At 46.9% G+C, this 21,791-nt stretch overlaps 1 protein-coding gene across 8 annotated transcripts in view; it reads left to right on the top strand.

Moving 5' to 3' along the window:
* The window catches only part of LOC111960292 (adhesion G protein-coupled receptor L3-like), a 345,871-nt gene that overhangs the window by 231,411 nt on the left and 92,669 nt on the right, over positions 1–21,791 (top strand). For all 8 annotated transcript variants that reach the window (XM_023982240.1, XM_070437819.1, XM_023982239.1 and 5 more), the window contains 2 exons: positions 5,792–6,142; positions 12,377–12,480. In XM_023982240.1, the coding sequence (XP_023838008.1) occupies positions 5,792–6,142; positions 12,377–12,480 (455 nt within the window). The remainder of the gene's footprint in view (positions 1–5,791; positions 6,143–12,376; positions 12,481–21,791) is intronic.

Here is a 21,791-nt window from a genome sequence, read left to right as displayed (position 1 = left end):
CCTATTATGCAAGTGATATTATGACACAATTCACACTGTCATAATTGTCTTCCTTTTTAAAAATAAGGATTTGTTGATTCTGGTTGACAGTATCTCTACACTTGATTGAGGTGAATCCCAGTGGAAGTTTCAGTTTCAAGACGTACCCCCAACAGACGTGGCCAAGCAGAAACCTGTGAACAGAGTTCAAATATTAACAATGTATAATTGAGTTTAACCTTACACTGACAGTCCCTATCCTGTGTGACGCTCCCCCCCCCCCCCCCSCAAGCCTACTTCTCTTCTTTAGATCCCACCAATAGAAAATGATGTCATTAAAAGCAAATTCATTTCAAAATAACGGGCCCATTCCTGAAACCGAGTGGAAGGTTCATCTAATTGTAACTACCGTAAAGCCTGGGGAGAAAAAGGAGGACGACTAATTATGCAGGAAGGACTGCTTTGAAATGAAGCACACAGCTCTGTCGGAGGTCGAAACATTAGCAGGTGTCGTGGCGTGTTGCAAGGAAGCGATGTTATGTAAATAAAATCAAATTTTATGCGTCACATGCTTCGTAAACAACCGGTGTAGACTGACAGTGAAATGCTGACTTAGGGGTCCTTTTCCAACAGTGCAGAGTTAAAGATTAAGATATGTAGTCTTCAGGGTTGTGTGTTTTTTTTTTTTTTTTTATGTATTTACTTTTTGTCATTTTGGTGTTTTGAAGTTCTGGATTTCAGAGCATGTATGGATGAATTTAACAATTGACCTCTAACGTTAGAAGTGATCACAATATTGTGGTCTTGATGGAGGGGGTTTCCATTTTTCTTTCGTCTCATGTGGCTGCAATTTTGCCACTAAACTTTGAGAGAAGTCCAAAAGCATTTAGTATTGTGCTTATTTCCCCTTTCTCTCCTTCCTCTGACATAATGTGTACTCTGCACCTGTGGAAGTTTGCTGGATGTGCTTAGTACCTTGTGTACATTCCTTTTTAAACAAACCTCTTTAGGAATCATTTAAAAACAATGTCTCCTCCAAGTGATGGCATCCCACAATTCCAAGGTTTTACAAACCTAGTGAAGCTTGAAATAGGAACACTAAACTGACAAAGCAAAAATAAATAGGTCGCTCGAGCCCTGCACAACAATCATATCTCCAAGGCCATTTTTGGTTTCTTTCTTCCCTCTACATGATCCACGACAATTAGATACCAAGCAGAATGTTTTAGGCATTAAAACTACCGTGTACGGTTAAGGATGACTTTCTCTGAGAATACAACGTTTCTACTCACATAGCCGCTGAACTTGAACCCTGAACCATGTTTGTTGCTCCCAGATAAAATTAGGGAACCAACAGAGCACAACAAAATGTCCTTGTAGTGGTTGTGAGACAAGACTTTCCCAAAACATGAGTGTCTACTGACCCGTTTGTCCTTTTGTAATCGCTTCATGCAAAATACACACCTTTGCTCAAGGACATAGTCGAGCTTTCTTTATTTTTTAGAACTCTCTGGGAACAGGTTTTTAGAACAAAACATATCTCTAGCAACGTTGTTATTTAGAATAGCAGTTAATGTTTTCAAAAGCGTACTGGCTATCATGTAGCCCTTATTTTATTTGTATCACTCACCTGGTGCTGTGCTGGTTTTTAATTCTAACCATAATTGCTGACTCTCACACAATCTACTGTAGTGACTTTGTTGTCAGTATTTCCCTATAACGAGGGGAAAGGACACAACCTATGGAGGTATACTCTAAACGTGGAGGTATACTCTAAACGTGGAGGTATACTCTAAACGTGGAGGTATACTCTAAACGTGGAGTTGGACGTATACTCTAAACGTGGAGGTGGAGGTATACTCTAAACGTGGAGGTGGAGGTATACTCTAAACGTGGAGGTATACTCTAAACGTGGAGGTATACTCTAAACGTGGAGGTATACTCTACACCGTGGAGGTATACTCTAAACGTGGAGTGGAGGTATACTCTAAACCGTGGAGGTATACTCTAAACGTGGAGGTGAGTATACTCTAAACGTGGAGTGATACTCTAAACGTGGAGGTGGAGGTATACTCTAAATGGAGGTATACTCTAAACGTGAGGTGGAGGTAACTCAAACGTGGAGGTATACTCTAAACGTGGAGGTATACTCTAAACGTGGAGGTGGAGGTATACTCTAAATGTGGAGGTATACTCTAAACGTGGAGGTGGAGGTTACTCTAAACGTGGAGGTGGAGGTATACTCTAAACGTGAGGTATACTCTAAACGTGGAGTATACTCTAAACGTGGAGGTATACTCTAAACGTGGAGGTGAGGTATACTCTAAACGTGGAGGTATACTCTAAATGTGGAGGTATACTCTAAATGTGGAGGTGGATCGTATACTCTAAACGTGGAGGTATACTCTAAACGTGGAGGTATACTCTAAACGTGGAGTATACTCAAACGGGAGGTGGAGGTATACTCTAAATGTGGAGGTATACTCTAAATGTGGAGTATACTCTAAATGTGGAGGTATACTCTAAATGTGGAGGTATACTCTAAATGTGGACTTAAGGTATACCTAAACGTGGGGTATACTCTAAACGTGGAGGTATACTCTAAACGTAGAGGTGGAGGTATACTCTAAACGTGGAGGTATACTCTAAACATGGAGGTGGAGGTATACTCTAAACATGGAGGTATACTCTTTACTTTTTATCATTTACGGAATGGTTGATAGATTTTCAGGTTCATTCTATCCTCGTGAAGGGTTTTCAAATTCTCTTCTACAAGAAAAAGACCCAATCACTGAGATTGTAGAATCGGAAACTTGGAGCATTTCTTTGACATAGCAAGAGCGTTAGGTCTACTTGCTGTTCGATAGAAACTCAAGGCTATACAGTAGATGTAGATTGAATATCCGCTATTGGAGCATTGTTAGTATGATATGTGGGGAAGTCAAATGTATATGGTCATTGTAGCAATAGTCTCATTGTGGTATTGCGCAACTTGAAAAGGCTCTTTTTTGAGGGTGTGAACATTGTTCCGGGTTTGGGGTCATGGTTTAAGGTCACGGTTGCCTGCTCCCTCTTTGAAAATACATCTCTGAAATAGGAAATAATTGGCCTGTAACATAAGAAATGGGAACGGTACTGTATCACAAATACTGACTTAACAAGGTCCCAGGGAATTCAAAAWAGCCACCCTGCATGATACCAATCATGGGCCGAACTTTTATCATTATCCCAATTGGCCACTCTGCGCACCTTGCTCTAGTCAAAAGTAGTGCACCACGTAGGGAATAGGGTGCCATTTGGAACAGAACCCTCAGCCCAAGAGAGGTCCATCACAATGTGTTTCAAGGGAAATTAAAACCGGCCTCGCCACACAAGTGTTAGTATGTATAGGAGAGAGACTCGTCCCAAAATGGATGAATAAATAAAAAGTACCATGAGTAAGTTAATGGAAAGATCTGCTCRGTGATTACATCATTTTTCTTTCACCTCAATGTCCATATGATCATTTCTGCAGGAGTCGCCGTTGTGCATTGTAGCACAGATGAATGTTTGCGTGTTACTGTCATTGCAGATGGCGACGTCTGTTCACGCAGGGGGAAATGTTAAACACCTATTTCTGCGTTCATTCACTTTTGACTGGCCTGTATCAGGAGAGTTGTTTGGCACACTAGGGCTGATGAGAGGGTGTGTTTGTGTGTAAGTGCGTGCGTGACGGTGCGTGTGTGTGTATGTAATGTGTGTATGAATTACACGCTTGCYTGCATATTTTGTGTGTGTAAATGTGTACACATTGTGTTTTGTCAACAATGGCTGTATATACCATAGTTAACTTTGATGTGCGCGAATGCTTTGTGAGCAGGCGAAAGCAAGTCATGAAATGTGCATTGCGAACGAGGTAAAACGGTGTTATTTACCTCTGATTATGTGTTATTTACCTTTTGATTAAAAAGGATGCTTGTTAAGGCAATGGAGGCTCCATCGCAGTCCACAGATACCTAGAGATCTTAAAAACACACTCTTTTTGTTGGAGAGAATAAAGCCTTGATCCGTSTAAAGTATTCACACAAAACAAAAAGAAAAAAAGATAATGTATTTAATCAAATAGTGGGACATGTTTGTTTACTACTGAATGTCCTTGAATGTGTTTTACCACAGCTGGGTGTACCAACGGGGGTCTCGGTAAGCTAATAGCCCCAGCTCAACAAATGTTGTTTGTGTGCTGCACTCATGTGTTTTGCTATAGTACTAGCCCATAACAGACAGGGGCATAGTGTTAAACTGTACCAAGGATCATTTTTTTCATGACTTTTTTTCTATATTTTACAGCGAACCATCCTCCTCTTCCTCAATACACCAACCTCCAAAGACTGCCTCACTTTAAAAAAAAAAACAGATCAAATCTACAGGCCGACACATGGTCTGGTGTTTTTGTAGCACTCTAACGAAGACCAATTACTTGAATCCTGCATTATCCACATTTATGTTAAAAATGGAATTATCATCCACCACACTTGTCACTTATGCTGCAGGTAACTATTGGAAAACCAAACGTCAGCTTCATGATTGCATTTGGAATGGATTGCTGCGTCACAGTGGCTAAGGGAACTAATCTCCATTCTCCAGAGAGCTAGGTTCCACTATGGTCCCACCTCCAATTATCCTGGCTTCCACTAAGACAAAAGATAATGGCCACTGCGGCGTTAGAGYGTGGACTGTTTTTCCATTATAGAACCCCCCCCCTCCCTTCCACTTTGTGTGCGTGTGTTGTCTCATTGATTTGCCTGCCCACTCACTCTCCCACTGTTTGCTGGAGTGTTATGAGCCCTGACCTATCTCTCCTGGCCACGGCTTCTTTGCGTCTGAGCCTAGACCACACATTCATAAGATGCTCATTGCTAAATACATTTTGGGCCCTTATTATGTGTGTGTGTGTGTGTGTTGGTGATAGTTAGGGGCGATGGGGTGTGTGTGTGTGTTTGTGATAGTTAGGGGCGATGGGGTGTGTGTGTGTGTGTGTGTAAGCCCTTTCCTCAAGACCTCAGGGAAACAAGATCATAAGAGAGAATCAGGAGGCCCCCGAGTGGCGCAGCGGTCTAAGGCACTGCATCTCAGTGCTAGAGGSGRCACTACAGACCCTGGTTCAATTCCAGGCTTTATCACAACTGGATGTGATTGGGAGTCCCATAGGGCGGTGCACAATTGGCCCAGCGTCMTCCGTGTTAGGGTTMGGCCSGGGTAGGCCGTCATTGTAAATAAGAATTTGCTCTTAACTGACTTGCCTAGTTAAATAAATAAAATAAATAAATAATGTGTATCCGTGGGGAGACAAAGAAAAACAATGTCCTATACGTCAACATTGTCCTCCTCCACACCCAGAATTTCATACACACATACTGTTATTGACTTGGTACACACACACACACACACACACACAAACAAACCATAGCTGGAAATGGATGCCTGTGTGTCTTTGCCTAGCTGCAGGAGTCTGCCAGCTCCTCGGCAGAAACCGAGCCTGCACATCCAAGCCACACCTGCCAGATCCAATTGATCCAGTTTGAACTATCGCCTCTTAAACTGACGGGACGGGGGGTGGTGGAAAAATGGAACACCTATTTTTGCAACCAGGCCTGAAATAAATTTGCCTCTTGAGATAAATTAACTGTGACTGAAGAACTAAAGAAATCTATTTTTTCTCTCTCTTTCGCTATCCCTCTATCCTTATTCCATTTAGAATGCTATGTTATTTCTCACTTAATTCTAGAGGAAAGACAGGGCTTTTTATTTGACTCTTTCTTCTCTCCTAATACAGAATCGTCTTCATCTGTGATTGTATTTATGGATACCACAACAACACGGACTACAACTCGACCGACGATGGTTTCTACGACGACCACATCAACAACCAGCACCACCACGACCACCAGGGTTTCGGCGATGACTCCCGTTGCCCAGCGACCGCGACCCACCTCGACTACCCTGCCGCCGCTATTTCCGCCAGCGGACGGCAATATCCCAGAGGGCAATACAAGGACGTCCCCGTCCTCCAAGCTCCCCAACGTCAGCGTTGACTACTGTAATCCCATGATTATGTCGGACGTGTCCTGGCCCAAGATGAGACAGGGACTGGTGGCGAGGCAACCCTGCCCGACTGGAACAATAGGTAATGGGCTTGTTCTACATAAGTCTGTGGCTCCCGTGCCCATTCACTGGGTATGTCAACCAAAGGCCTACACTGTGGTAATAGCCAAATATAGCTAATCACTGTCCGTGATACATTTCCTTACCAGTGCAACAAATATGTTGGTTTAAATGTATGTATGTGTAACATATGTTGTTGTGAGTTCAAGCGATGTCTTAAAGCACTACGTAGTACATGCAATGTACGGAATGTCTGAAGTATCACAAAAATAGATTAGTGATCACTGCAGGAATCGAACCAGCAAGTTTCAAGTTTCAATGTCGCGTGCAGCGAAATGCCGTTCTCGCAGCTCCAAACCCAACAATGCAGTAAACAATAGCAATGTAATGCTAAAAATGACATAAGGTAGACCAAAAAAACAGGAGAAATAAAAACAAGACAGAAGAAGAACACGAGAAAATATTGAAATTGTACATAATGATGACCATTGACAGCCATGGCCCTCAGACAAACCAGAATCCTCCGCAGGCTCCTGAATTGGCCTCCCTCGGGAATGGATCATGATCGGAAAAGGATGAGCTTAGCCATTAAATCAAATCTTTCTCACATGAGCTGAATTTCTGAATTTAAGTCTTACAATTAACTCAACTAATCCCTTCAGTTTTCCAACCGAAATCTGTCATCAAACACATTCTGGCGTTGCTTTTCTCAACTCTGTTCGGCATATTGAAGTGTGATGTTTGGCACGGTCGAATGTTATTTCCAGGTTTGTTGTTTTGTTTGTATGCATTCGCCCCCCCCTGACTCTCTGAGAGAGGAGAGCTAAAGATAGCCACACATATGGAACCACGAGGCGGAATCCTCCCCTCTGCTTCTTCACTCCCAGGAAACAATTAGCCTAATTAATTAACACTAAACACAGTTGTGTGTGTGTGCTCTTTAYCGAGGGCCAGGCACTTTGTGTTCATAAGGCGCCACTTCACTCGTTTCTTTCTCTACTCCTTTGTCACAGACCAAAAGGAATGGATACCAACCTATTAAAATCCATAGGAGATCAAGGGCCTCTTTTGAGGGAAATGGTTTCTCGAAGTCAATAGTAAACAGACTGCATGCGCTATATAAACAAAAGTATGTGGACACCCCTTCAAATTAGTGGATTCGGCTATTTCAGCCACACCCATTTCTGACAGGTGTATTAAATCGAACACACAGCCATGTAATCTCCATAGACAAACATTGGCAGTAGAATGTCCTCACTGAAGAGCTCAGTGAATTTCAATGTGGCACTGTCAAAGGATGCCACCTTTACAACAACTCAGTTTGTGAAATTTATGCCCTGCTAGAGCTGACCTCGTCAACTTTAAGTGCTGTTATTGTGAAGTGGAACCGTCTAGGAACAACAATGGCTCAGCCGCGAAGTGGTAGGCCACACAAGCTCACAGAACAGGACCGCCGAGTGCTGAGGCGTGTAGCACGTATAAATTGTCTGCTCTCGGTTGCAACACTCACTACAGAGTTCCAAACTGCACCTGGAAGTAACGTCAGCACAAGAACTGTTCGTCAGGAGCTTCAAGAAATGGGTTTCCATGGCCGAGCAGCTGCACACAAGCCCTAAGATCACCATGTGCAATGCCAAGCGTTGGCTGGAGTGGTGTAAAGCTCACCGCCATTGGTTCTGTGGAGCTGTAGAAACGCGTTCTCTGGAGTGATGAATCACGCTTCACCATCTGCCAGTCCGACGGACAAATCTGGGTTTGGCAAATGCCAAAAGAACGCTACCTGCCCAATGCATAGTGCCAACTGAAAAGTTTGGTGGAGGAGGAATGTTTTTCATGGTCCGGGCTAGGCTCCTTAGTTTCAGTGAAGGGAAATCTTAACACTACAGCATACTATGACATTCTAGACGGTTCTGTGCTTCCAACTTTAAGGTAACAGTTTGGGGAAAGCCCTTTCCTGTTTTAGCATGACGATGCCCCCGTGCACAAAGCGAGGTCCACACAGAAATGCTTTGTCGAGATCGGGTTGGAAGAACTTGACTGGCCTCCACAAAGCCCTGACCTCAACCCCATCGAACACCTTTGGGATGAATTGAAACGCGGACTGCGAGCCAGGTCTAATTGCCCAACATAAGTGCCCGACCTCACTAATGCTCTTGTGGCTGAATGGAAGCAAGTCCCTACAGCAATATTCCAACATCTAGTGGAAAGCCTTCCCATAAAAGTGGAGGCTGTTATAGCAGCAAAGGGGGGACCAACTCCATATTAATGCCCATYATTTTGGAATGAGATGTTTGATGAGCAGGTGTCCACATACTTCTGGTCATGTAGTGAAACCAAAAGTAGAGCGTGATACCAAGGACAGATGGAAGAAATTATTGTACATGTTGCCATTAGAAACAMTATCAATATAGTTTAAGTTTTGCGTTGTGACTTGGCCCATACTCATAAAGTCAAAGTGCTGAAATAGGGTCATTTTTGCTGTTTAGATCATAATGAATAAGATTGTATGGACAGGGGGTACCTGATCCTAGATCAGCACTTAAGAAATGTTTTGAATACGAGCACAGAAATGTTACAACCAGGGGTGGGGAACGTTTTGTCTCTCGCCGCCTTCTCCTCGTTTAACTGGCGACACTATCCAGACGATGGCTGGCGTACAGTAGGATGTGGGACACACAACCCCCACCGCTCTGCGCGTCTCTCTTTAAAGCCCACCACACTTCAGACGACTTTGCAGACGCATGGACGGCTTTGAGTTTCCTCAAATCCCTACCATCTCTCTCTCCATTATTTTCTCTCTCCCCTCTCTCCATCTTTTTTTTTCGGTCTCTCTCTTTCTCAGTCACTCTATCAATCATCCTCACTCCACCTTTCTCCCATACTCTCTCCCCCCCTCAGGTGGAGGTCTATCTGATAAACCCATCAAACGTAATGCCGTCCAAGAAGGAAACGATGTGTCAGTCAAAGTTTATATCAGTTAATGTTATCAGTCTGTCTCCTCCTCCTCTAGCCCATAGACGTGTACAAATCGAAGGCCAGCGTTTTTCCTTGACAGAGTCATGAAGTTAAAAATACACAGATTGAATATAAACACTATCAATGCCATAGCCCACATTTGGAACCCAATTTCCTCTCTCTCTGTATCCCTTTACCATAACATGCCTCCCAAATGGCACCCTATTCRCTTTATAGTGCACTACTATAGAGGGAATAGCACCCTAAGGGAATGGCACCCTAATCCCGGCTCATAGGTTTCTTGTTAAAAGTAGTGTACTATGTAAGGAATAGGGTGCCATTTGGAACACTGCTGTGTACTGTTTTAGGCCGGCCGATAGTGTCGTTGATTAGATGATAAAGACACAATCCCAGTTTATACACAGAGTAAGTAGAAGCTCTGATGGGGGCACAGTCCCATTTTTGGCCTGGTTTCAGAGGCCTTGTGTGGCCCAAAAGACATACACACACACACACACACACACACACGTCACTCCACATCCCCGTCAGTAGCAGTCCTCCCCCTCAGGCACCCTTAATTGACCTTTCGTAACGAACTCCAGGATATCTGACTTAATTGGAACACAGTTTGGTGTATTTTTGCACGGAGTTCAACTGTCTCACCCGTTTAACACATGAAGAGGTGCTTCAACTCTTAATTACTAGAAACACACACTATCCAGGATACCTCTGTAGGCCCTGAAGTGCTACCACAAAACAATTAGGACTTCATTTAACATGTGGAGATGAAACCAGTAGATTCTATTCCTTTGTCATATCCCAATTATATWTATTTGTAGTGTGTTATTATTGAAGTGGAACTGACAGCATTTTAGAAACATGAAATCTTATTCAAATCTCTTCATGTACATACCCAGGAAGAATGTGACCGTTTACGTGTAAAAAAATAAATAATCTGACAAGCGTATGGTCAGGTATTCATACATTCATAGAATGTTTGGGAATGACAGGGGAAGGCATTGGTGAACATTCTATAGCAATACAGAGTGGGAAAACAGCTGTGCTTTTGGACAATTAATAGACACTGCAGTAAATAAAACCTCATAAAAACATCTGTCTTGTCCAGGACCGGAGTCTACACAGACTGAACTTTGAACTGGACTGTGTGTTTACAGGCAGTAGCGTGACTTTAGATTATTAGAATGACTTCCCCAAAAGCCACAAAATGCACCTGAATGGATTTCTGKAKATATGTAAARASCATGGGAGTCCTCTTATTGTCAACTTAACAGTTCTGTTGATCATGAAAGCATCTCTCTCTCTGTTGCCTATGCACATCATCAACAACAAGATGAACGTCTGTTAGCCAGAGCCAGATGAGCTCAAATCTGACCAGGGAACAGTAGATTTACATTTACATTTAAGTCATTTAGCAGACGCTCTTATCCAGAGCGACTTACAAATTGGTGCATTCACCTTATGACAATAGATAAACCTTCTCTCAGCTTATAGTTAGCCATCAACATTTCACTGCTAAAATGATAGGGAATAGTAGCCTGCTCGCCCTTCTGCAGCTTGCCTACCAATGCATGCTAACCAGATGACACCTGCATCTCTAGCTGTAGCCACAGAAAAACGATATGGGGGGGGGGGGAAGTCGGCCACTCACCCATCGTACAATGACAACATCCTCCCAGTACATTAGGCTCTGTGTTTATCTTGCTAAATAAATAGCTACATAAATAGATATGCTAGCCTATTAGCCATGTTATGACTAACTTGTGATCATTACCCTTGCTAGTTTGATTGTATTGACATTCCCAGCCTTAGTTACATTTGTCAGTTTTTGTCCAGAATATTGAGTCATTGAAACTGAAACAGTGCATCCCGAATGGAGGCTGCAAACAATGTACCAGGCCAGCTGGGATTCACAACCTGATACCAATATTTTTTTGGACTACCAACAATGACGAGACACCCTACAGGGAGGAGGTGAGGGCCCTGGGAGAGTGGTGCCAGGAAAATAACCTTTCACTCAATGTCAACAAAACAAAGGGGCTGATCGTGGAGGGAGCACGCACCTGTCCACATCGACGAGACCGCAGTGGAGAAGGTGGAAAGCTAAAGTTCCTCGGCGTACACATCGCTAACGTTCTGAAAAGGTCCACCCACACAGACAGTGTGCTGAAGAAGGTGCAACAGCGCCTCTTCAACCTCAGGATGCTGAAGAAATTTGAAGATCTGGTACAACTGAAGATCTGGTACAACGCTGTTCTTCTRTCTTCACAGAACAGCGTAAACTAACCAGAATAGAAAGAGTTGAGAGGCCCCGGTGCACAACAGAGCAAGAGGACAAGTACATTAGAGTTTCTAGTTTGTGAAACAGACGCCTCACAAGTCCTCAGCTGGCAGCTTCGTTAAATAGTTCCCGCAAAACACCAAAAGGGTTTTCTAATGATCAATTAGCCTTTTAAAATGATAAACTTGGATTAGCGAACACAACGTGCCATTGGAACACAGGAGTGATGGTTGTTGATAAATGGGCCTCTGTACGCCTACTTAGATTTTCCATAAAAAATCTGCCGTTTCCAACTACAATAGTCATTTACAACATAAACAATGTCTACACTGTATTTCTGATCAATTTGATGTTATTTCAATGGACAAAAGTGACCCCAAACTTTTGAACGGTAGTGTACATATTTCTTAAATCCATTATTTTACTTTTAGATTTGTGTGTATTGTTGTGAATTGTTAGATACTACTGCACTTTTGGAGCTAGGAAGACAAGCATTTCGCTACACCCAGCAATAACATCTGCTAAATATGTGTGTTTGTCCAAAAAAATGTTATTTCTAATTATATTAGTCATGCGTTGAACAATGCCTTACTCTACGTCATAATAATTATTTTCAAATAGAACTTCTTCAAAACATTTGATAAAGTTGCTTTTGTAGCACAAACTGGGAAGTCAATATTTTTTTACTGATGTTATGCTGGTCTGTTTCATATCTGCAAAGTAGTTTAAAACGCTGTCAGTTCCACTCGAAGGGGAATTGGTTTTAAGGTACATGGTAGTTTAATTCGGATATGAATTATAGTGACACGCTGTATATGTTCACACAGACAAACACCAACAGATTGTATGAGGATGAAAAAAAAGAAGTTATTTATAACAAGGCTGTTGAATGAAGTTGTTTGGAAGCACACGTGTCACCGTTGGCAGCGAAAGCTTTTTAGATATGAATCCCTGTATTCTTGCTCTATTGCCTCTAACTCTGAGTCTTGTTTTCTTCCACAGGCGTGGCCATGTATCTATGTATGGGGCCCGAAGGATACTGGGACCCTCAAGGGCCCAACCTTAGCAACTGTACGTCCCCGTGGGTCAATGTAATCACCCAGAAGGTAAGGGGGCCCCCAAAGGGGACCAACWKATAGACYCACACACACACACATTTCACGCTTGGCAATTCACACTTGTTCACTTTGCAACAATGGAAACCCCTTAGACTAAGGGAAGACTATGCCCATCCTCCCATCCTCTAGGATCATTGTGCTCCACGGGTTTCCTTTGTCTCTGCTCAGAAGAACATAATTGGTCAATTAATGTCAAGTCTTCCACTCGCTCCAGGTAAAGAGGAATAGCAGTCGCCACTTCAGACATACAAACCACAGTTGAAACCAGAGGTCTTAGAGTACTGTCCTACCTACTGCGTCGAGTTCACAATGGTGGCCAATACACCCACTACACAATTATGGCCCTCTCATTCTTCCATTTTCTTTAGCCCCAGAGGAGGTCTGTCTCATTCCCCTTCTGTGTTTAAATCTCTAATGGAATCTCCCAGACAGAAGAGCTGGTTATTGGGACTGTAGCGGTACTAGTACTAGTAGCAGCTCTCTCCCTGTTTGTGAATTGCATCAGATGTCAAAATGCACTCGCTGAAACTCGCAGGAGCCCGAGGCATGCCAGCAATAACACTTATGATCCACTCCAGACTGGCAAAAGCCCGTTAACCAAACGGCACTTTGTGGTTCTGGATGGAGAACGGGTGGTTGGGAAAAGACAAGTGTGGGGTAGAGGTAGAGAGATCAGGTGTATTTGTTGTTGAAACGTTTACCTTTTTCGAGTGCAATAAATGTCGACCGTGGGCTGATGTTTTGGTTGTTAACTACAGCTCAGTGCCGTTCTGTTTAAATCGATATGGAGACGATTCTATCTTATCCTTTACCATAGTGTCACTATTTCCTGACTCAAACTCATAGTCCGTTATAGTATACATCCTAACTTTCTCCCAAGCCAAGCAGCACAAAACTTGACACAGTCTTGCCCCTTGTGGGAGTGACTATTGGAAAATGGTTGCATTTTTTTTTACAAAAGTGTTATTCATCTTTATTACGCAAATTAGGCATGAGCGATGTGCCTGTCATCCCTCGTTGTCACCGGGGAATTTAAATGAAGATCAACCTATCAGGGATCCCAGAATTCAGTCTGACGCTCCACTGTCGCTGGTTCTTCTCATTAACAGGAAGACGCAGAGAGGGAGACAAGCGAAAGCGGGACTATGAGTGAAATAGGGAGAGGCTGGAAGAGAGGTGGAGAAAGCYAGGGAGAGAGAGACCAGGATTGAGAGCGAGAGTGACATTGACAGACTTAACTCGTTCTTACTGTGGCCGTATCTCTTTTCATTAAGAGAAAGAGGCTAAGCGAGAGGGCTTCTCTACTCTCCACACACTGTCCACACAGGAACAGGGTTCTCGAAGAAAGGCCAATTAAGCCGGTGTAATTGGTTCTGCTAATAAACACAGGGGCAGGGATTGCAAGCGATGGCCAAGTAAGTCGTGTGAGGCCCTGTGCCGCGGACACCGTAGTCTCCCCCTAATGCGTCTATTTACAATGCGTTGGAGGTCGCCGGGACGAAGGCCTCATCGCGCTGCATGCATATTTTTGGGCGTTTGCGTRCCAAATGGCACCCTCTTCCTTTAATAGTGCACTACTTTTAACCACAGCCCTTTGAGCCCTGGTCAAAAGTAGTGCACTATATAAGGGAGTAGGTTGCCATTTTGGGGCGCAGTTCCAGACTTTGAATCCAGCAGCGGTTCTGTATAAAATATCAGAGGAAAGAAGTGGATGGAAGGAGAACCCAGCGGACTATAAACAGATGTCTGACTTCCACGGATGCCTCGGGCAGGGTTAGACTCCTAAACGTAGCCCAAATGCTACGTCCCTTGGTATTCACTGAACCCGAGGCTAATCAAATGTGCACAAAGCTATTAGCATTCCAAAAAGGGAGGACATTAGTAAGAATAGCGGCGTGAATACAAATCATACAAATAAGTCATACAAATATGCCGCCGGTACTGTAAAGTACCAAAACAGATCCAACCTCGCCTCTTCAATGTCCCTGTGGAATTGAATACATCCGGAAGTTTTATTTCTGAGGGCTGTGTTTAGCATTCTGACCCTGGGATCAGTCTCAGTAAATGTTGTTTTCGGGAATGGCAGCCCAGTGATCTGCATGTGAAAACATGACCCATTTGATGAATAGAACAGGTGCTTTTTCAAGGCCCTTTTCAATTGGCTGGCCGGCTAGTAGAAACAAAGAGCTACAGTACACACAAGTCCCTGTTTTTCTTCATAATCCAATTCCAGATAAATGAAAAGCCTAGAAACACATTGCACTATGAAATGAGACTCCTTTACATCATTAGGCCTCTCTGCTTGGCGGAGTTATACATTGTAATTGAAAAGCCAAGAGACAAGAAACTCCCAAACTACAAAGCGGTTGTTAGTTTGTGGGCAAATGGAGACTCTTCATTAGCAAATTAACAGACTCATCCGTGGCTTAAGAAGATTTCTATTGAATTGTTTCCCCCGGAAAATAAAAATAGGTACACTCTCCAACTAAGTGGCATACATTTAGGCAGTACAACACTTAGCGTACACCCTAAGGGTCTAAAGTCTAAAGATGGAGCTGCTACGCACAATACAATGTGATAGAGAGAGGCGCGAGAGAGAGAGGAACAAGAGAGAGAGAGAGGCGCGAGAGAGAGAGAGGGGCTCCCATGCCTCTCTCGCTCTCTCCACTCTCATGCACTCTCTCGCTCTCTCGCTCCTCATGCCTCTCTCTCGCTACTTCTCGCTCACTCATGCCTCTCTCATGCCTCTCTTCTCGCACTCCATGCCTCTCTCTCCGCTACTCTCGTCTGCAGCCTCTCTATCTCTTCTCGCTCTTCAATAGCCTCGTCTCTCAGCTCTCATGCCTCTCTCATCGCTCTCATGCCTTCTCTCTTCGCTCTCTCGCTCTCATGCCTCCTCTCTCTCTCTCCGCATCTCAATTGCCTCTTCTCTCGCTCTCTATGCCTCTCTCTCGCTCTCTCCGGCTCTCATTGCCTCTCTCTTCTCTTCTCGCTCTCATGCCTCATCATCGCATCTCTCGCTCTCATGCCTCTCTCGCTCTCTCAGCCTCCCATAGCCTCTCTCTCAGACCATGCCTCTCTCTCGCTATCTTCTGCCTTCTCTCTCGCTCTCTCAGCTTCATGCCCTCTCTCGCTTCTTCATGACCTCTCTCTCGCTCTCTCGCTCTTCATGCCTCTTCTCTCTCTCTCCGCCTCCCATTAGCCTCTTCTCGCTCTCTCACTTCTCATGCCTCTCTCGCTCTCTCGCTTCTCATGCCTCTCTCTCGCCTCTCGCTACTCATGCCTCTATCTCATGCCTCTCTCTCGCATTCTTCATGCCTCTCTCTCGCTCTCATTGCCTCTCTTCTTCTCTGCTCCTCATTCGCATCTCCATGCCTCATCTCTCTTACTCTCGCTCTCATGCCTCTCTCGCATCTCTCGCTCTCATGCCTACTCTCGCTCTTCTCGGCTCCCATTGGCCTTCTCCTCGCTCCCAAGCACTCTCTCTCTCTCTTCTCAGCCTCTCTCTCGCTTACCATGCCTCTCATCTAAGCTCCCAGCCATCTCTCTCTCGCTCTTCATGCCTCTACTCTCGCTCTCTCGCTCTCATGCCTCATCTCTCGCTCTCTCGCCTCTCATTGCCTCTCTCTCGCTTTACTCATTGCCTCTACTCTCGCTCTCATGCCTCTCTCTCGCTACTCTCGCTTTCAATGACCTCTCTCTCGCTTCTCATGCTCTCTCTCGCTCTCTCGCTCTCATGCCTCTCTCTCTCTCTTTCGCTCTCATTTGCCTCTCTCTCTCATTGCCTCTCTTCATCATCTCTCGCTCTCATCCTCTCCTCCTCTCTTCTCGCTACTCATGCCTTCTCTCGCTCTCTCGCTCTCATCCTTCTCTCGCTCTACTCGCCTTCTTCATGCCCTCTTCTCGCTCTCTCGCTCTCATGCCTCCTTCTCGCTCTTCATGCCTCTCTCATCGCCTCTCATTGCCTCTCTCGCTCTTCATGACCTTCTCTCGCTCTCATTATGGGCCTCTCTCGCTCTCGCTCTCATCTCCGCTGCATCATGCACTCTCTCTTCGCTTCTCATGCCTCTCTCTCATCTCCTTTCCCATGCCTCTCTCTACGCTCCCATGCTCATTCTCTCGCTCCATGGCCTCTATCTCTCGCTCCATGCCTCTCTCACGCTCCCATGCCTCTCTACTCGCGTCCCAATGCCTCTCTCTCTCATCTCTAGCCCCTCTCTCTCTGCTCTCTCATGCCTACTCCTCGCTCCCATGCTCTCTCTCGCTCTCATGCCTCTCTCTCGGCTACCATCCCTCTCCTCTCGCTACCATCTGGCCTCTTACTCTCGCTTACCATGCCTCTCTCTACGCATCTCATGGCCTCTCATCATCTCTCGGCATTCCATGCCTCTCTCTCGCTCTCACATGCACCTTCTCTCTCTCCATTCTCTCTACTCGCATTCCCATGCCTCTCTTCGCTCTACTCGCTCTCATCTCTCGCTCTCATGCCTCTCTACTCGCTCTCATGCCTCTCTTGCTCCTAGCTCCTCTCTCGCTCCCATGCCTCTCTTCTCGCTCCCATGCCTCTCTCTCGCTCCCATGCCTCTTCTCCTCTCTCGCTCCATTGCCCTCTCTCTCGCTCCCCATGCCTCTTCTCTCGCTCTCATGCCTCTCTTCTCGCTCTCCATGCCTCTCTCACTACAGCTCTCACTGCCTCACCCGCTCTCCTCATCTCGTTCCCTTGCCCTCTCTACTCTCTCTACCATTGCCCTCTCTCTCGCTCCCATGCCTCTCTCTCGCTCCACATGCCTCTCTCTCGCTATACCATGCCATCTCTCTCCGCTACTCATAACTGCCTCTCTCTCTCGCACTCCCATTGCCTCTCTCTCGTACCCATTGCCTCTCTCTCTCTCTCTCATGCCTCTCTCTCGCTCCCATGCCTCTCTTCTCGCCTCCCATTGGCCCTCTCTCGACTCTCATCCTTCATCCTCTCGCTCTCATCGCTCTTCATCCTCGTCTCGCCTCATGCCTTCTCTCTCTCTCAGCCTCTCTCTATCTCTCATGCCCTCTCCTCTCATTGCCCCTCTCTTCCCTCATGCCCCCCCTCCTCTTCATTGGCCCCTCCCTCCCTTACCCCTCCCCTCCCTCCCTCCCTCCCTCTCTGGTTTTTTGGGGCCCCCAAAATTTATTTTTTCCCCTTCCCCTTTTCCCCTTTTCTTTTTTTTTCCATGCTCATCCCTCCCTCTCTTCAATGCCCGCCCCACCCTCACCACTCATGCCCCTCCCTCCCCTCTCAATGCCCCTCCCTCCCTCACCTCTCATGCCCCTCCCTCGCCTCCCCTCCTCTCATAGCCCCTTCCCTCCACTCCCTCCCGCTCTACGCCCCTCTCTCCCCCCGCTCTCACGCCCCCTCTCTCCCTCCCGCGGATCCCTCTCATGCCTCTCTCTCCCCCCCATCTCATGCCTCATCCTCCCCCAAATCTCAGACTCTCCCCCCAATTCTCATGCCTCTGCTCTGCCCCATCTCATGCCCCTCTCTCCCTCACGCTGATCCTCTCTCATGACTCTCTCTCCACATCTCAATGCCTCTCTCTTCCCCATTCTGCATTTGCCTCTTCTCCCCATCTCATGCCTCCTCCTCACTCGACTTCATCCTCTCTGCTTCCATGCCTCTCGTCGCCCTCTACTCCCATCTCATGCCTCTCTCTCCCCATCTCATGGACTCTCTCTCACCCATCTCAAATGGACTCTCTCTCCCGCCATTCTCATGACTCTCTCTCCCATCTTCGATTGACTCTCTCTCCCCATTCTCATGGCCTCTCTCTCCCCATCTCTATGCCTTCTCTCTCCCCATCTCATGTTCCCATTCCATGCCTTCTCTCCCAATCTCATGACTCTCGTCCCCCATCTCATGGACTCTCTCTCCCCATCTCATGATCTCTCGTCATTCTCATGACCTTCTTCTCGAACTCTTCATCTCATGCCTCCTCATCTCAATTAGCCTCTCTCTCCACATCTCATGCTCCTCAATTCTGCCCTTCATCTCATTCATGCCGTCTCTCTCCCCATCTCATAGCCATCATCTCTCCCCAATCTCATGGCCTCTTCTCTCCCCATCTAATGCCTTCTCTTCTCGCCCATCTTCATGCCTACTCTTCTCCCCATCTTCATGCCCTCTCTCTCCCATCAGCCTCTCTCTATGACCTCTCATCTCATGACCTCATTACCTCTCATCTCATGCCCTCTCTCACATCTCATTTGCCTCTCTCTCCCAATGCTCATGCCTCTCTCTCCCCATCTCATGCCTCTCTGCTCCCCAATCTCATGCCTCATCCCTCTCTCTCCCCATCTCATGCCTCTACTCTCCCCATCTCATGCCCTCTCTCTCGCCCATCTCAATGCCTCTCTCTCCCCATCCATTGCCTCCATCCATTGCCTCTCCATCCCCATCTCATTTGTTCTCTCCCTCCTTCCTCCTCTCCTCTCATGCCTCTCTCTCCCCATCTCCATGCCTCCTCTCTCCCCCATCTCATAGCCTCTTCTCTCGCCACATCTCATGCCTCTCTCTCCCCATCTCATGCCTCCTCTCTCCCCAATCTCATGCCTCTCTCTCCCCACCCATCTCATGGCCCTCTCTCTCCCCATTCATGCCTCTCTTCTCCCATCTCATGTCTCTCTCCCTCTGCCTCTCTCCCCATCTCATGCCTCTCTTCTCCCCCATTCTCAGACTCTCTCTCCCCATCTTCACCATGACTCTCTCTCCCCATCTCATGACTCTCTCTCACCCATCTCAGACTCTTCTCTCCCCAATCTCATGTCTCTCTTCTCCCCAATGCTCTCTATCTCATCCTCTCCCCATCATCATGACTCTCTTTCCCCATCTCATGACTCTCTCTCCCCATCTCATGTACTCTCTCTTCCCCATCTCATGAACTTCTCTCTTCCCCATCTCATGACTCTCTCATCTCAATGACTCTCTCATCTTTCATGCCTCTCTCATCTCATGGCCTCTCTCTCCACATCTCATGCCTTCTCTCTCCCACTCATGCCTCTTCTCTCCCCATCTCATGAACCTCTCATCTTCCCCATCTTCAGGCCTCTCTCTTCCCCGCATCTCATTGCCTCTCTTCTCCCCATCTCATGGCCTCTCTCTCCCCATCTCCATATGCCTCTCTCTCCCCATCTCATGCGCTGCTCTCTCCCACTCATTGCCTCTTCTCTTCCCCATCTGCATGACTCTCTTTCATCTCGATGACATCTCATCATTCTCATGCCTCCTCATCTCATGCTCTCTCCTCACATCTCATGCCCTCTCCCTCTGCCTCTCATCATCTCATGCCTCTCTCTCCCCATCTCATGCCTCTCTTCACCATTCTCATGGCCTCTCTCTCCCCATCTCACCTACTCTCCCTCCATGCCTCTCTCTCCCCCATCTCAGCCCTCGGCCATCCTGCTCTCTCTCCCCATCTCATGCCTCTCTCTCCCCATCATTCTTCATGCCTCTCTCTCCCCGATCTCATGCCTCTCTCTCGCACCATCCTCCTTCTCATGCCTCTCTTCCCCATCTCAATGCTCCTTCTCATCTCTGCCCCTCTCATTCTCATGCCTTCTCTCTTTCCCGATCTCATCCTTCTCTCTCCCCATCTCATGCCTCTTCTCTCCCCATCTCATGCACTCTCTCTCCCATCTCATGACTCTCTCCCCATCTTCATGCCTCTCTCTCCCATCTCATTGCCTCTCTTCCCCATCTCAGCCTAGAGTTAGATGCACTATATGCTAAAGTGGTTGTTCCACTGGATATCATAAGGGTGAATGCACCAATTTGTAAGTCGCTCTGGATAAAGAGCGTCTGCTAAATGACTTAAATGTAAATGTAAAATGCCTCTCTCTCCCCATCTCATGTCTCTCTCTCCCCATCTCATGCCCCTCTCTCTCCCCATTCTCATGCCTCTCTCTCAATTCAATGCAAGGGCTTTATTGGCATGGGAAACATATGTTAACATTGCCAAAGCAAGTGAAGTAGACAAACAAAAGTGAAATAAACAATAAAAATTAACAGTGAACATTACAACATAAGTTCCAGAAGAATCAGTTCTCGCGCTCCTCTCTCTCTCGCCTGCGCCTCTCCCTCTCTTCTCGCGCGCGTCCGCCTCTCCATCTCCCTCTCGCCCGCCTCTCCATCTCCCTCTTCGCCCGCCTCTTCCATCTCCCTCTCGCCCGCCTACTTCCAAATCTCTCTCTCGCCCGCCACTCCATCTCTCTCTCGCCCGCCTCTCCATCTCTCTCTCGCCCACCTCTCCATCTCCCTTCACAACAATACAATGACGAAGAGAGAGAGGCGCGAGAGAGAGAGGGCGCGCGAGAGAGAGAGAGGCGCGGAGAGAGAGAGAGAGAGGCACGAAGAGAGAGAGAGAGCCGCGAGGAGAGAGAAAGGCATAGAGAGAGACGGAGCAGGAGAGAGAGCCGCGCGAGAGAGAGAGAGAGGCACGAGAGAGAGAGAGGGAGAGGCGTCGGAAGAGAGGGAGAGCGTGCGAGAGAGAGGAGAGGCTTTTGTCTTAACCTCTCCCACGCTCTCTCTCCTCTCGGCGCCTCTCTCTCTCTCTCTCGCGCCTCTCTCTCTCTCTCTCGCGACTCTCTTCTCTCTTCTCGCGCCTCTCTCTCTCTCTCGCGCCTCTCTCTCTCTCTCGCGCCTCTCTCTCTCTCTCTTCCGCCTCTCTCTCTCTCTCCGCCTCTCTCTCTCTCTACTCGGGCCCTCTCTCTCTCTCTTCGCGCCTCTCTCTCTCTCTCTCCGCCTCTCTCTCTCTCTCGCGCCTCTCTCTCTCTCTCGCGCCCCATTCTCTCTCTCTCTCTGCCCTCCTCTCTCTCTTCTCGCGCCTCCTCTCTCTCTCGCTAGCCCTCTCTCTCTCCGCCTCATCTCTCTCTCTCTCGCGCCCTCTCTCTCTCTCTCGCGCTCTTCTCTCGTCGCGCTCTCTCTCTCTCGCCGCCTCTCTCTCTCTCTTTCCTCTTCTCTTCTCTCTCGCGCTCTCTCTCTCTCTCTCCTCTCTCCGCCTCTCTTCTCTCTCTCTCGCGCCTCTCTCTCTCTCTCTCGCGCCTCTCCTCTCTTCTCTCTCGCGCCTCTCTCCTCTCTCTCGCGCCTTCTCTCTCTTCTCTCTCGCGCCTCTCTCTCCTCTCGCGCCTCCTCTCTCTCTCTCGCGCCTTCTCTCTTTCGCGACCTCTCTCTCTCTCTGTTCCTCTCTCTCCTTCTCTCTCGCGCCTCTCTCTCTCTCTCGCCTGCCTCTCTCTCCCTTTTCTCGTCCTCTCTCTCTGCCTCTCTCTCTCCG

The sequence above is a fragment of the Salvelinus sp. IW2-2015 genome, linkage group LG37, assembly GCF_002910315.2.
Source record: "Salvelinus sp. IW2-2015 linkage group LG37, ASM291031v2, whole genome shotgun sequence".
Classification (NCBI taxonomy): Eukaryota; Metazoa; Chordata; class Actinopteri; order Salmoniformes; family Salmonidae; genus Salvelinus; species Salvelinus sp. IW2-2015.
This window is presented reverse-complemented; position numbering and strand designations above follow the sequence as displayed.